This window comes from Gouania willdenowi, chromosome 24 (genome assembly GCF_900634775.1).
Source record: "Gouania willdenowi chromosome 24, fGouWil2.1, whole genome shotgun sequence".
Taxonomy (NCBI): Eukaryota; Metazoa; Chordata; class Actinopteri; order Blenniiformes; family Gobiesocidae; genus Gouania; species Gouania willdenowi.
In genome coordinates this window covers 18424256-18437490 of record NC_041066.1, presented here as the reverse complement: position 1 = coordinate 18437490, position 13235 = coordinate 18424256, and the positions used below count along the sequence as shown (strand labels likewise).

The 13235-nt window shown below is 35.6% G+C and overlaps 1 protein-coding gene across 4 annotated transcripts; it reads left to right on the top strand.

The window, feature by feature from the left end:
• The first annotated feature begins 4816 nt into the window (after nucleotides 1–4816).
• Nucleotides 4817–12877, top strand: blk (BLK proto-oncogene, Src family tyrosine kinase). 4 transcript variants are annotated; one of them, XM_028439235.1, is made up of 14 exons: nucleotides 4817–4892; nucleotides 5225–5300; nucleotides 5429–5504; nucleotides 5610–5643; nucleotides 6215–6305; nucleotides 6391–6489; nucleotides 6620–6723; nucleotides 6821–6970; nucleotides 8190–8342; nucleotides 8439–8618; nucleotides 9692–9768; nucleotides 11778–11928; nucleotides 12077–12208; nucleotides 12290–12877. In XM_028439235.1, exons 3-14 carry the CDS (start codon nucleotides 5436–5438, stop codon nucleotides 12490–12492), a joined length of 1443 nt encoding a protein of 480 aa, XP_028295036.1. In that variant the 5' UTR covers nucleotides 4817–4892; nucleotides 5225–5300; nucleotides 5429–5435; the 3' UTR covers nucleotides 12493–12877. The 4 variants fall into 4 exon arrangements, with proteins under 4 accessions (XP_028295036.1, XP_028295038.1, XP_028295037.1 ...); XM_028439237.1 differs by having other exon boundaries at nucleotides 4827–4892; nucleotides 5404–5504; XM_028439236.1 differs by having other exon boundaries at nucleotides 4843–4892; nucleotides 5228–5300.
• Nucleotides 12878–13235: the final 358 nt, after the last annotated feature.

Genomic DNA, 13235 nt, shown 5'->3' with positions numbered 1-13235 from the left:
CAGCTTTGGTCTTGCCCATGTTGGAGTGATTGGAGTCTGATTCATTGAGTGTGTGGACAGGTGTCTTTTGTACTGGTAACAAGTTCAAACAGGTGCCGTTAATATGGGTAGTGAATGGAGACTAAGAGGGTTTCTTTAAGGAAAACCAGAGCCGTATAGTTGCGACAACTCCATTCACTCCAATGGTTTGTTTGTTTTTTTTTTTACAGCAATGGCAGCTCATAGAGCTTCACAATTGTTCCCGGAAGTGATCAGTTTAGTATTGTAGCCAATGGCGCTAGAGCGGATTAGACAGTTTGTGATGCACTTTTGATCAGTGAGACGTTATTATTGTCCCCCGCTAAAATAGTGTTTTTTATTTTTATTTTCATTTATTGCATTTTCATTTTTTATTACTATTATTATCGGTTTTTTTTTTTTTATTGTGAAATATACTGCTGTTGTTGTCATGTTCAAAAGAAAAATAGAAAAAATCTAAATTCTTCTTAGAAAATTAAGGGATCATTAGTAGATACACAGCATTTACTTCACACAGTTTTATCTACTCACATAGACTATATATATCTTCTTCTTTATCAAACAATAAGCTTTTCAATTGTATTATTGTTTCTCCTCTCTGGTTCTGTTGGTAAGCCATAAATTTTCACTCCCTTTTCGGAACGAGTGGAGCATCCCCATACAGCACAGCAAACTGCATGACAAGTTATGAATGTTTCTGAATTTGTTAGACATTAATTTAATTAATTTATCTTGGTACATAAGTGCACCGTAAAAAATCTAATGTCTATTTTTATATATGTATGAACATAAGTACGTTTGGATGTGGTGTTTTTTAATGACTCCTTTTTAAAGAAAATTAAAGAACATTCAAAGCAATACATCCTGTATACAATACATATTAACATCTTTTTTAACCAAATTAATGTTGGCTTTAACGATGTCAAAAAAGCAGGTAAGCTGTTTACACTAATTATTAATATGAATTTACATTAGGAAAAAAAATATTTATGGAACTACATAAACGTATATTGTATATAAAGCATTTTGAGGAGCTTTTCTGTGGTTTTGGACATTTATCCAAGCGTGCATTCGGGTTCCTGCCCAGAACGTGACAAACCCTCTATATTTTTTGTCATTGTATTATAATTTTTTTGCTGAATTTGTCTTGAGTTTGGATGGCATTGAGGGTTCTCAGCAAAAACATACACATTTTTATTTCATAGCTACTTTTGTGATGGAACAGGATACAAATATACATCTTGTAAAATAATTGCATCATTGTTTTCGTGTAAACGTTTGTTTAGATTGAATACATTCCTTGATTTTGGTCACAGCTTGTTTTTATGGAGTGATGTTCATAGTGGTGTGTCCCAATGCCAAATCAGTGGAGAACCACTCATTATTGTGTCCTATTGAAATCTTGGTGTTAAGAAGTGTATTACTATACAGAAAGAAAGAAAGTGTCTATTTGTACGGACAACCCCCGGTGCTATTGGTACGGTTACCAAAGTACACGTACAATCTTAGGGTTTAGGGTTCGGTTTAGGTTATAACAGAAATATTGCAACAATTTTTAAGGTTTGGATTAGAGTTAGGATTAGGTTTAGGGTAAGGTTTAGTCTTAGTCACAGGACCTAAACTGACCAATTACTGACCTATCACGTGACCTAAACTGGCCAAATAGGGGTGCCGCGTACGGATAGAATGTCGGTATATTGATACGGCAACTGTACGGATAGCCACTGCCTGAAAGAAACCTGCAGCCCCTTTCTTTCCCACTGTTGTTCTGCTCTATCCTGTGGGGCCACTTATGACCCTTCTTCAGGCAGGATGCAATGTCTGGAGACCCCAGCAGAGTTGTGCACATGCATCCGCCGCCAGGCCCTGGGAAGAAAACAAGGGCTGATGGAGAACTGAGAAAAGAGAAATGGCAGTTAGTAACCAGGACACACTCTATTAGACCCCAGCCTGCACCTGCAGCCTGTGTGTGTGAGAGTGTGTTTGTGTGTGTGTGTACATGCGTACACAGAGGGCTGTTCCCTAAGAGAATCCAGCACAGAACGCTCCCCACACACAGTGCAGGTGGTCCAAACAAAAACCTGTGAAGTGTTGCCCAGAGGGTAATATCCCATATTGTGCGCTAGTATAAAGTCCCCCATAGGAAACAAACACTTCCGGGTGCTGTTAGATTGATTGTTCCGTGGCCTTACAGGTTATAGTGTGTTTGACAAATATATCCCTGACTAAAGTTCCTTGATTTAGGCAGTTTTAGCATGCAAAAGCAGACATTAAAGTGTGATGGTTTTGTGTGAATTGTCTGACATTGAAAATAAGAGGAAGGGTCAATTCCCTCTTCAGTGCATTGTGCATTGGTGGGAATAGGAAGAATCTGCTTAACTGGCCTACGTGGCATGAAAAAGCAAAACATTGTTACACTTCATTGAATTGAACATACTTGGTCACTTTCTTTTATGACAAGTGATTGTAGACGTCTGCCTGTAATACCCATGAAGACCTCACATCTGTTCACTTCAATAAACCCTAAAAATAAAAAAAAAACCGAGGATGGATCTCCTCTTGTGTTTCAATATCTATGGAGTAAAGTATGAAAAGAAGAAAATGTGAATCTATTTAATTCCTAGTGCAAATAATTGATTTTCAGTTAATTCATTTCAGTCTAAGAAAAATCTTCAATCATCAGTTACAATTTCAAAATGTACACTTAGGTGTAACACTGCTCTCCCTTTTTATATCCTCCCTATAATAAAAGATTTCTTACACTTCCTTAGGGAGGGCTGGTGATGGTCACAATTAAGCAATAAAATAAATCAATGTATTTTATTGCAATAACAAAATATGCATCGCTGTCTCATAATGATTGCACTTCCTGTGGTGTTGACCTTTGACAGCATGTGCAGACAAGTAAAAAAAACAAACAAACAACAATTTCAAAATGTAAAAGGCTTATTCGTACTGCTTTACATAATTTAATAAAATATATTGTGACATTTACTTTTTGAAAATATGTAGCGTGTCACTTGTTTTTATTTCTTTATCAACATTATTCCATAATTTAAGCTCAAGAACAATATCAATTGTTTTCACTTAAGTTAAATCCTAGTGAATCTTAAAACAAGCCATTGCTGGTCACATTTAAAAGTAAAATAAATTAACATAAATAAAAAAGTGCAAACATAGCCAAGGGGTAAAACCAGGAAACTCAGAAGCTTTAGTAATTGACAAGCCTACAACATGAAAAACCGTGAAAGGTATTAGTTATTTTCATAACAGATATTCCATTGTAGTCAAGTGTACTGTACTGTTTTTATGTCAGATATTTGTGTCGACCAGCAGAGGGCGCAGGTAACCCAGTGGTCGGTTGGCATGCAGCTATTCTAGCAGTGAAGAAGAGATGCTATGCTAGCAGACAGAGCTCATAAAAAAATGTGACTTTTACAGATCTTTTTTCGGTGGTAAAGGGGTAAGGAATCATTTATGAACATGTTTAAGAGTAGTAGGCGATTCCAGTTTTGATGCATCTAATGTACAGCAGTGCTGTAGCATGCAAGTGGGGTTGCCAGGTTGGGGGCCCTCTAGTGGCCGCTTAGTCTGGTATAGGCTGGGCCAGCCATGGGTGTGGTGTGACATTGGTTCATAGGTGTTTGATGCATGTTTGAGGACACCCAGGAACCGAGCAGTGGTTCAGGGGGCTTTTTTGTGGAGACCTGTGGGTAGTTGTTGGTCAACACTGACTGCCACATATTCATCAGAGATATTGGCAGAGAAACAGTGTCTGCAGGAAAGCGAAAGATAATAAACTACTGAAGTATTTGGACTTTCTAATAATAACCCCCTCAACCTATATCAATTTAAATTTTGATCTCGTCAGAAGATTTTAGGCTCCTGAATAAAATGTAGCATGTTTTTGTCTTAATTTGGTAATCAATATTATTTAAATAGTTTTAACTGATGGCTGGCTTCCGTCAACTCAATTTGAACTGCTTTCATAATTTTTACATTACATTTTTTATTTTTTTAAACTTAAATCAAATGAAACCTGATTTAATTCATCTTACCTTTGTTTGCAGGCAGTGTGGGTTTAGGTTTGTACCCAGCATATACTAAAGGGAATGTTTTCCGCGGAACAAAAACAAAATAAAAAAAACAAAACAGAAATCCTTGTTTTTTAACCTAGCACTCCCCCTGGTGGTAACTATGCGTAATACATCATATTATAATGGAGCATGGTTCAAACATATTAAAGGGGAATATCATATCTTATATACCCTCCTAGTTTTACCACTAACATTATTCAAATGCTGCCTCAAGTGTTAATTAATCCACAATTTCATATTATTATTTTTTATTTTAAGGGTGTTTTACATCTTGGCGGCATTTGTCATCATTTGGGACCAACTGCTAATTATGTCACTACTAGATTTATTTTATTCTGTTGGCATGTCCAGGGTCGTGATTTCGATTCAACCGGATTCCTCTGCCAATGGCTCAACACATAATGGAAGACAGACTTTCCTAAACAAGCAGGACAGTGGCTATCCATGGTCACGAGAAAGAACACTACAAAAGAGAGCATTCAATTTCTAGCTTTGAATATGTGTACAGTGTGAAAGGATATTAAAGTGAAGATATGTGGAAAAACAATAGTAAATGGTAAAACATGTCTATCGTCATTGGAGGATTTGAAAACAAAGAGACAAATGACTATTAATGAATAATGAACCAAACAATCAGTCATCTGCAAAAAGGAAGAGGGGCGGTCGAGAGAGAGAGAGAGAGAGAGAGAGACTTTCTAACCAATGTATGAGCGTCTCACAGGAAGCCATTCAGCATCTGATGAACTTCTGGGGACAGGAGCCCGGCTCACATTCAAGGTAATTCTTTTGTTTTTAAGTATCCGACATGATGTCATTTAGAATATGCTTTTATGAAAACAAACAAACATGTGAAAGACTATAAACTCTTTAGCTGATTGTTTCATATACGATGCTTTCACATTGATGCATGAGTTCAGTGATCATATCTGCAGCAGTTTCTTCTTATCACCTCTTCCATTTTTACACCAACATAAATGTCAAACTGAGACAGCACATTCAAATGTCTCTCATCACATTTCCTACTTCCACTTTTCACCAAGCCACAAACGCAGAGAGGGCCCCACAATGACTATTTGGACCATTTTAAAACAAGTTTTCATCATTTGCAGCAGAAGGCATGAAGTCAAAGATCACGTCCATCAGTTTAAGGAATAGAGATTCTTAAAGACTCCTCAGCTTTACAAGGTGAGAACATGCAGGGAATTTATGGCTTTGACAAGGTCACAAAGATATTTTATTGAGTTAAAACCACTGTGTGTGTTTTTGTGTTTTTACAACCGCAATAAAGTAAACATATTACTTCTAAACTCTAGTGGAAGGATGGGCTGTGGTTGTAGTGGACAGAAAAAAAAGCACAACCGTCCGACTTTTCATTCATCAAATCATACAGTAAGCACAAAGTCATACTTTACTAACTTCAATGATTTCTTGTCCATTAACGGAAAATACTATACAGCACTACGACCACTTGTCTCTTTATTTTGTTCTTTACAGGGACGAAGTAGAAACAGCAGTTTTTCAGATCAAGGTAAAAAAAAAAAAAAAACCTCAACATTCTTTTCTGTGACATTAGCAACTATGGCAAGCCCTTTTAACACTTAATAAGTCTGGCGGACATGTAGCAATTTAGTTTTCACTAGTGGAAATTACATTTGAACATGTTCAAATGTAATTTTGACATGTTGAAATGTTAATTCAAGATATCTTTAAAGCCATTTTCACACGTAACAAATATATTTCAAAATGTCATTTCGACATGTAGAAACTGAATTACAGATATCTGCAATTACATTTTTACATGTAACAATTGAATTGCAGATATCTGCAATTGAATTTCAGATATCTGCAATTGAATTTCAGATATCTTATTAAATGTTAAAAGGGCTTGCAATATTGCAACAGCAAAATGAGTCGGCATTTTTTTTTTTAGATTACGATCTCATTTGAATTTCCTTTCGTGTCCTTTGGGGATTTAGATGAGATCGCAAACACAAGGAAGGCTTTTAGTGTCCTTGCAAAACCTAAACGTGTTTGAATTTTCACAAAACTGGACTTTAAAAATAGGAATGACTGTTAAAAAAATGTCTGTCTGTTTTTAGACGACGTGTTCGTGGCACTGCATGATTTCAAATCGACCAACGACAACGATCTGCCATTTAAAAAGGGAGACAGACTCCAGATTTTGGAGGAGTACGTTTTTATTCTCTTACTGGCAAGTGTTAAAAATACACCTTTAGAAAACAAAGTTGATTTGCTGGGTTGGTCCTGTTTGCAGAAAGGGCGAATGGTGGCTGGCTAAATTGCTCACAACTGGACAAGAGGGTTTGATACCGTGCAATTATGTGGCCAGAGCAGACACGTTAGAAGTGGAAAAGTAAGCATTGCACTTTGAAATCTATGATCAAATAAAATAAAGCTTAAACGTATGCAGTATGTGTGAAATATCCTACCATATACTATTGAAATAGTCCAACTTGGTGGTTTTGTGGTCATGCGTCCTGTAGGTGGTTTTTCAAGGATTTGGGTCGAAAGGAGACTGAACGGCTGCTTTTAGCTCCTGTAAATAAACCAGGAGCCTTTTTGGTTCGAGAGAGTGAAACCTGTCAAGGTAGATACGTATATCATACCATCATTAAAAGCCATTCTTAAATCATTGATAAACCCATCATATACAGTAACCGTGTCATGTTTATTTTGTTTTATAGGCTCTTTTTCTCTGTCAATCAGAGATCACACATCAGATCAATTCGATGTGGTCAAACACTACAAAATACGTTGTTTGGATAAAGGTGGCTACTACATCTCCCCTTCCACTACGTTCTCATCCCTGCAGGAGCTGGTGAAATATTACAGCCGTGAGTATCAGATGCAAATACTTCACATTTAAACACAAATTAAGACATTATCTTTCCTGAATGTATTACACATTCACATCTTTTAAATGATGTATGCTGTACGTGTAATTTTGGAACTAAGCCGTCTGTAAATTGCGTGCTAATGTCGATGTTTTGCCTGAGGTTGAAGGTTCTATTCTCTACTGTGTACCATGCCTATTTTAAGTCACTCTAACCTTCCCTCGTGTGCATTTCCTGTTAGAGATCAGTGCAAGTGTTTTGACTCATGTGCCTAAACCTCTAAATAAGAAGACCTCAACCTAAGGCAATGAAATACAGTACAGAAGATAGAAGAGTTCAATTTATTAACAGCTGAGAAAATGTAACAACATTTTTCTTTAGACATAAAATATTATTTTTTAATTTGGAAGGAGCAGGAGGAAGTATAAACTTCTTAAGTCCCACCACTTTATCACCCTAAGATTCAAAGCAATATTTGTTTTACTTCCTATACAAAATGAACGGTTTTAATAAACAATATGCATTGATATACAACATGTGTCAAACTCAAGGCCCGGGGGCTACATCCGGCCCTTTAGACCACCCAATTCGGCCCGCAGAAGAAAATGACATAATTTATTGTGTAAATTACCAAATAATCCAGATGTATATATTTCAAATTCACCAACTCCACAATATTTTTAGGGGCTTGTATTTTTCTTTTGTTTGTATCACATAAATACAGTCATATTATAAGGCATATTGTGGAAAGAACTGTCAATTCTTCCAGAAATCTCGCAATTTCTCAGAAATAATTCCACAAAATTCCTCTAAATTTTCACAAAAAATTGGTAACAAAATCAAGAAAACTAGGGCACAATAATCTTAAAGTTGTTGTTTTCTTTCTGACCTAAAATCTGCGGCCCACTTGAGATCAAACTGGTCTGTATTCGGCCCCTGAACTAAATAGAGTTTGACACCCCTGATATATAATCAATCAACTGCACCAATAAACAGTATATGAATATACCATATACTGTACATCATCAACTTCATTACAATAAATATAATGCCAATTAATAATAAAATGATAATATAAATGTATATTACATTATAAATATATACATACATGCATATTAATAACCAATGGATTTAATAAACACTATATAAAAGTATAATGTATAACAATTAGTCACCCTCTTTATGATACATATGTATATTATATCTATTGTTTGTGCAGGAACGGCGGATGGCTTATGTCAAAAGCTTTATGCTCCTTGTAAGCAAAGGGCCCCTCAGCAGCCATGGGCCCACGACGAATGGGAAATTCCCAGAGAAACCCTGAAAATGGTCAAGAAATTAGGAGCCGGCCAGTTCGGAGAAGTGTGGATGGGTACGGAAAAAAATCACAAATAGAGCCAGCAATGGAAACGGCCTATAAATCAGGGTGTTACAGAGTATTAACGATTAAATTTGTTTTCCCACCCAGGTTTTTACAAGAACAACCAAAAAGTTGCAATTAAGACGTTAAAGGAGGGAACGATGGAGCCTGAGGCTTTTCTTCAGGAGGCAAACCTCATGAAGCAGCTGCAACATGAGCGGCTGGTTTGTCTGTACGCTGTAGTCACCAGAGAGCCTATCCTCATCATCACGGAGTTCATGATCAACGGTGAGACAAAGAGGGATGGATGATGGATAAATGGATGGATCGCTTAATTTACAGGGTCCCCAAGGTCATGAAATTACTAGAAAAGTTATGGAATTTGAAAAAACGATTTTCCAGTCTTGAAAAGTCATGAAATATTTAATTGTTTTGGAAAAGTTTTGGAAATATAGCCTATTTTATTTCAATGTTTAAAATCCAACCTTGGTTATTACTACCGAACGTTAAGCAAGTCCCTTAACCCTAACACATTTTGTTGTACATCGCTTTGGACAAAAGTGTCTGCTAAAGGAAATTATAATCTTATAATTAAACATGGTAGCACTTAGTTAGCTGTTGTTTAATGTAATAATCAAGAGCTGATGCATCGTCATTTAAAAAATATTGCGAAATGTATGTCAAAGGCAATTGCACCATTGTACGATGCTTTATTATGATAGATAAGTTACGGACGTAACTTGCATTCCCTGTTACACTAGTACACTAAAAAGGCAAAATAGATCTTAGCGGTTCAGAACTAAGTCATGGAAATTTGGTCAAATATTTTGGAAACGTTTTGAAAAATCATTGTGAAAAAAGTGTGGGAACCCCAAATTTATCTGTATTCAATAAAGTGAAAGAGCACCAAACATATTGAAAGACAAAAAGCAACTTCATTTTGTCTTCTTTTTTGAAGTAATATGTTAAGGTTTCATTTATTCATAGAACTCTTTTTTCAGGAAATTTACTGACAATACATTAAAGCAATCAGCAGATGCCTCTGAGGAAGACTGGCAGCTGGCAGTCGATGTCAGGAGATGAAAGTAAATTTTCTTTGTTTGAATAAATGAAACCTTAACATATTACTTCAGAGGATACTTGTGCATCGTCTTGGCAGTTTTAAAGCAATTCAGCCTTTACTCCATATTCCTATGTAAACAATTACATCCAAAATAGGATTGCATAAAGAAATGATAACAAGCAACTAACACATATGTCACACCCATAATTCTGCTAAACAACATATTTTCCATCATCATTCTCTTCTTCTTCTTTTTTGTAACACACTTGTATTTGTTTTTTTTTTTTTTCAATTACAGGATGTCTTTTGGATTATTTAAAAACAGCGGAAGGCAAAAAGTTGAAGCTGCATAAACTGATTGACATGTCAGCACAGGTGGGACACAATACTTTCAAATATATAGTCCTGTATTTTTCAACCTTGGGGTGGTGAACCCATGTGGGGCCGCCTGGAATTAGATTTGGGTTGCCTGAAATGTCTAGTAATTGATGAAAAACTAGTGATTATAATGATATTTTAATTTATTATTAAATTGATGTTCTTGATGAATAATAATTAAAAAAAAAGAAAAGAAAATGGAAAAAATGGGGGAAAAAAGAAGAAAAAAAGGGGAAAAATACATTAGCACACACAATCTCAAATAAAAGTATTCTATACTTTTACTTTCTCAAATATACTATAAATATGTAAACATATCTGAGCTGGCACAACTTGTCAATTTGTGCACTAATCCTGGCTGCTCTGTATTTTTAACACATTATAACAAACATGATTCAAGAGAAACAAAATGACGTTGAAGTCGCCAGAAATTTGTGATATAAAAATGGGGTCACGACCCAAAAAAGGTTGGGAACCACTGATTATTGTCCAATATAAAGTTCACACATAAAATATTAATGAAAACAGATAATAATTATAATAAATAAATGTAAGATTGTTACTCTGTGATGCACTTAAAGGCTCCTTAGTTGGTTTTTCCTCATGTGTTTTGCTGCTTGTTTGTGGTAGTGTCTGCAATTTAAAAAAAAAAGAGAACAGTTGTTACAGTACAAGTATACTTGTGGCTGACCGCAAAGTTCTTCAGTTTTCTGTAAATGATATTATGCAACCTTACATGTCTGCTATAATATGTGCAGTAGTACCAGTTAGAGGGCTGTGAGCAGAAAAAGTGTCTGTGTGGTTTCTGTGGCAGCACTATTAAAAAAAGCCTCGCTCCCTGTCAATTATTAACATCCGGACAGGAAATCTTATAATTTTTCCATCCACAGCTAGCTCCGGCGGAACTTTTTTACCCCTCTAAAAAAACCTTTGACTTCCTGAGTGGTAGCACATCCTGTTTAACCCACTCTGCTGCTTGTCAGTACAAAGACACACACACACACACACACACACACACACACACACACACACACACACACACACACACACACACACACACACACACACACACACACACGTGTTCATAACAAATCAACCATGTGTGCTACAGATTTGCAACTTTCAGCAAAATGTAGCCCCGTTACCAAAGACACTTAAAATTATTGCACATTATTGAAGTCCATCACCTTTTCTTTTCTTTTTTTTTTTTACATCTCCTCTCACATTTTGTTTGCTCAATTGACACCAAATTTGCCACAGCACATCTTCATACTGTCCTAACAATCCATACAGATTTTTGGTTCATCAAAAACTGAACCTACAGTGCATCAAAACGTTTGACTCTAAACAGTAACTTGAACATGCATTTAAAAAATTACAACATTATGAAGTCATGGCAGATGATGTATGGAAAATATCAGAATTGTATTTCAAAAACTGAACTCTTTTTAATTTTTTAAAATTGTGTTTTATTTTATTTTATTTTATTTTATTTTATTTTTTATTTTATTTTATTTTATTTTATTTTATTTTATTTTATTTTATTTTATTTTATTTTATTTTATTTTATTTTATTTTATTGTGATTTGTTTGGTTTGGTTTGGTTTTATTTTATTTTTTGTTTTCTTTTTTTAATTTGATTTAATGTTTTTATTTTATTTTATTTTAGTTGGATTTACTTTGCTTCATTTTTATTTTTTATTATTTACAGCATTTAGAATTTTGCTCTAATGCTAACAATTGGAGTCAAAGCAAGTCAGTTTTTCAATTATGGAGCCAATGAAAAATGATTACAAAACAAATGACCAACATCTTCATGCTGTCTAGAAGCAATATGTGTCTTTTCGCGTTTTTGTCTTCATAGCTGTTTTAAATCTGCTTTTACACGTGAACAGCCGCTGTCTTGCTTTGCCAAACCATTGCTGCGCAGCCATTATAATGTTGGATTGTGCCTCTCCAGTATTGCAGTGTTGTTTTTTTATATGGTCTCTTTTTCTGCATGACAGATAGCTGAAGGCATGGCGTACCTGGAAAAAAGGAACTCCATCCACAGAGACCTGCGTGCAGCTAATATTTTGGTCAATGAGATGCTTCACTGTAAGATAGCTGACTTTGGCCTGGCCAGGATAATTGAATCAGAGTACACGGCACATGAAGGTGAACGTTATTTAATATTAATAATAACAGCTATAGTGAGGGTAGATTTTGCTCTTTGTTTACAAATCTGTCTGACTTTTTAAATGTCTGTGACCGATAATGTTTTCTTTGTAGCATTGCACTGTTTTTTTTTTTCTCCCACAACCAGGAGCTAAATTCCCTATTAAATGGACAGCCCCAGAGGCTATAAATTATGGTACGTTCAGCATCAAATCAGATGTTTGGTCCTACGGGATCCTGCTAACAGAAATAGTCACACATGGAAGAATACCCTACCCAGGTATGACATCACATGCATTCACCATATCCACAAATGACACAAAGTTGACGATGTTTTACTTTCTTTTTTTATCCATTAAAGGAATGACCAACCCAGAGGTGGTCAAGAGTCTGGACAGGTCCTACAGGATGCCCCGCCCCGACGACTGTCCAGAGGAACTCTATGACATCATGGTGATGTGCTGGAAGCAGAAGCCTGAAGAGCGGCCAACCTTTGATTTTCTACAGAACATTCTCAATGACTTCTTTATTGCCACTGAAGGACAATATGAGATGCAGCCGTGATTATTACACATGAAGAAAAGAAGGCCAAATGTTAAGTATGTGTTTCATAAAGACCTGCAGATATGATTATATCTGATCCACGGATACAAGGTGAGGCACGAAGTAAGTTTAACCACAAACACACATACGTTATTAAGGTTATTATATCTGACATGTTAGCAGGATTAAAGAACCCACACCTAGAATGATTAGTTAAGAAAAACATCTCTTCTGGGGTCTCTGGTGGGGGGCCCTCTGGGCAAACATCTAAATGTTATGCCCTATATTTGAGAAATTCAACAACGCTTTGTCATTCTCACATAAAGTCACTGTATGAAGCAAATGACAACAGTTCAATAGTAGAAAGCAATGGCGTGTGTGGTAGGAGGATCTTTGGATTATTAACAGAGGTACAGAATCACATTTGCACTTTCAAAAAAAAAAAAAATGCTTGTTAAAAGTTAAACATGTTACGTTTTTTTAATCTCTTTGTGTAATTTTTTATAAAAGTCTGAATTTTATTCTACAAGTTCAAAGTTTTGTTCTATTTAAAAACTGTTAATAAAATGTATCATTGTTCGATCCTAAGTACAAGTAAATATATTGTCCTGTAAAGGATTTTTTTTAGATGTTTAGGGCAGTGTTTTTCAACCTTGGGGTCCTGACGTGATCCCATATGGGGTCCCCTGCAATATACGTAAATAGGGTCTTCTAGTAATTTTCAACAGATTGAACATGTTTCGTGTCAAAAGGTTTTCAACTTT

Coding starts and splice junctions, on each gene's coding strand:
- blk (XM_028439235.1), top strand. CDS start 5,436: ATGGGCTGTGGTTGTAGTGGACAGAAAAAAAAGCACAACCGTCCGACT. Junction 6,306..6,390: donor AGACTCCAGATTTTGGAGGA/GTACGTTTTTAT, acceptor TCCTGTTTGCAG/AAAGGGCGAATGGTGGCTGG. Junction 9,769..11,777: donor TGATTGACATGTCAGCACAG/GTGGGACACAAT, acceptor TCTGCATGACAG/ATAGCTGAAGGCATGGCGTA.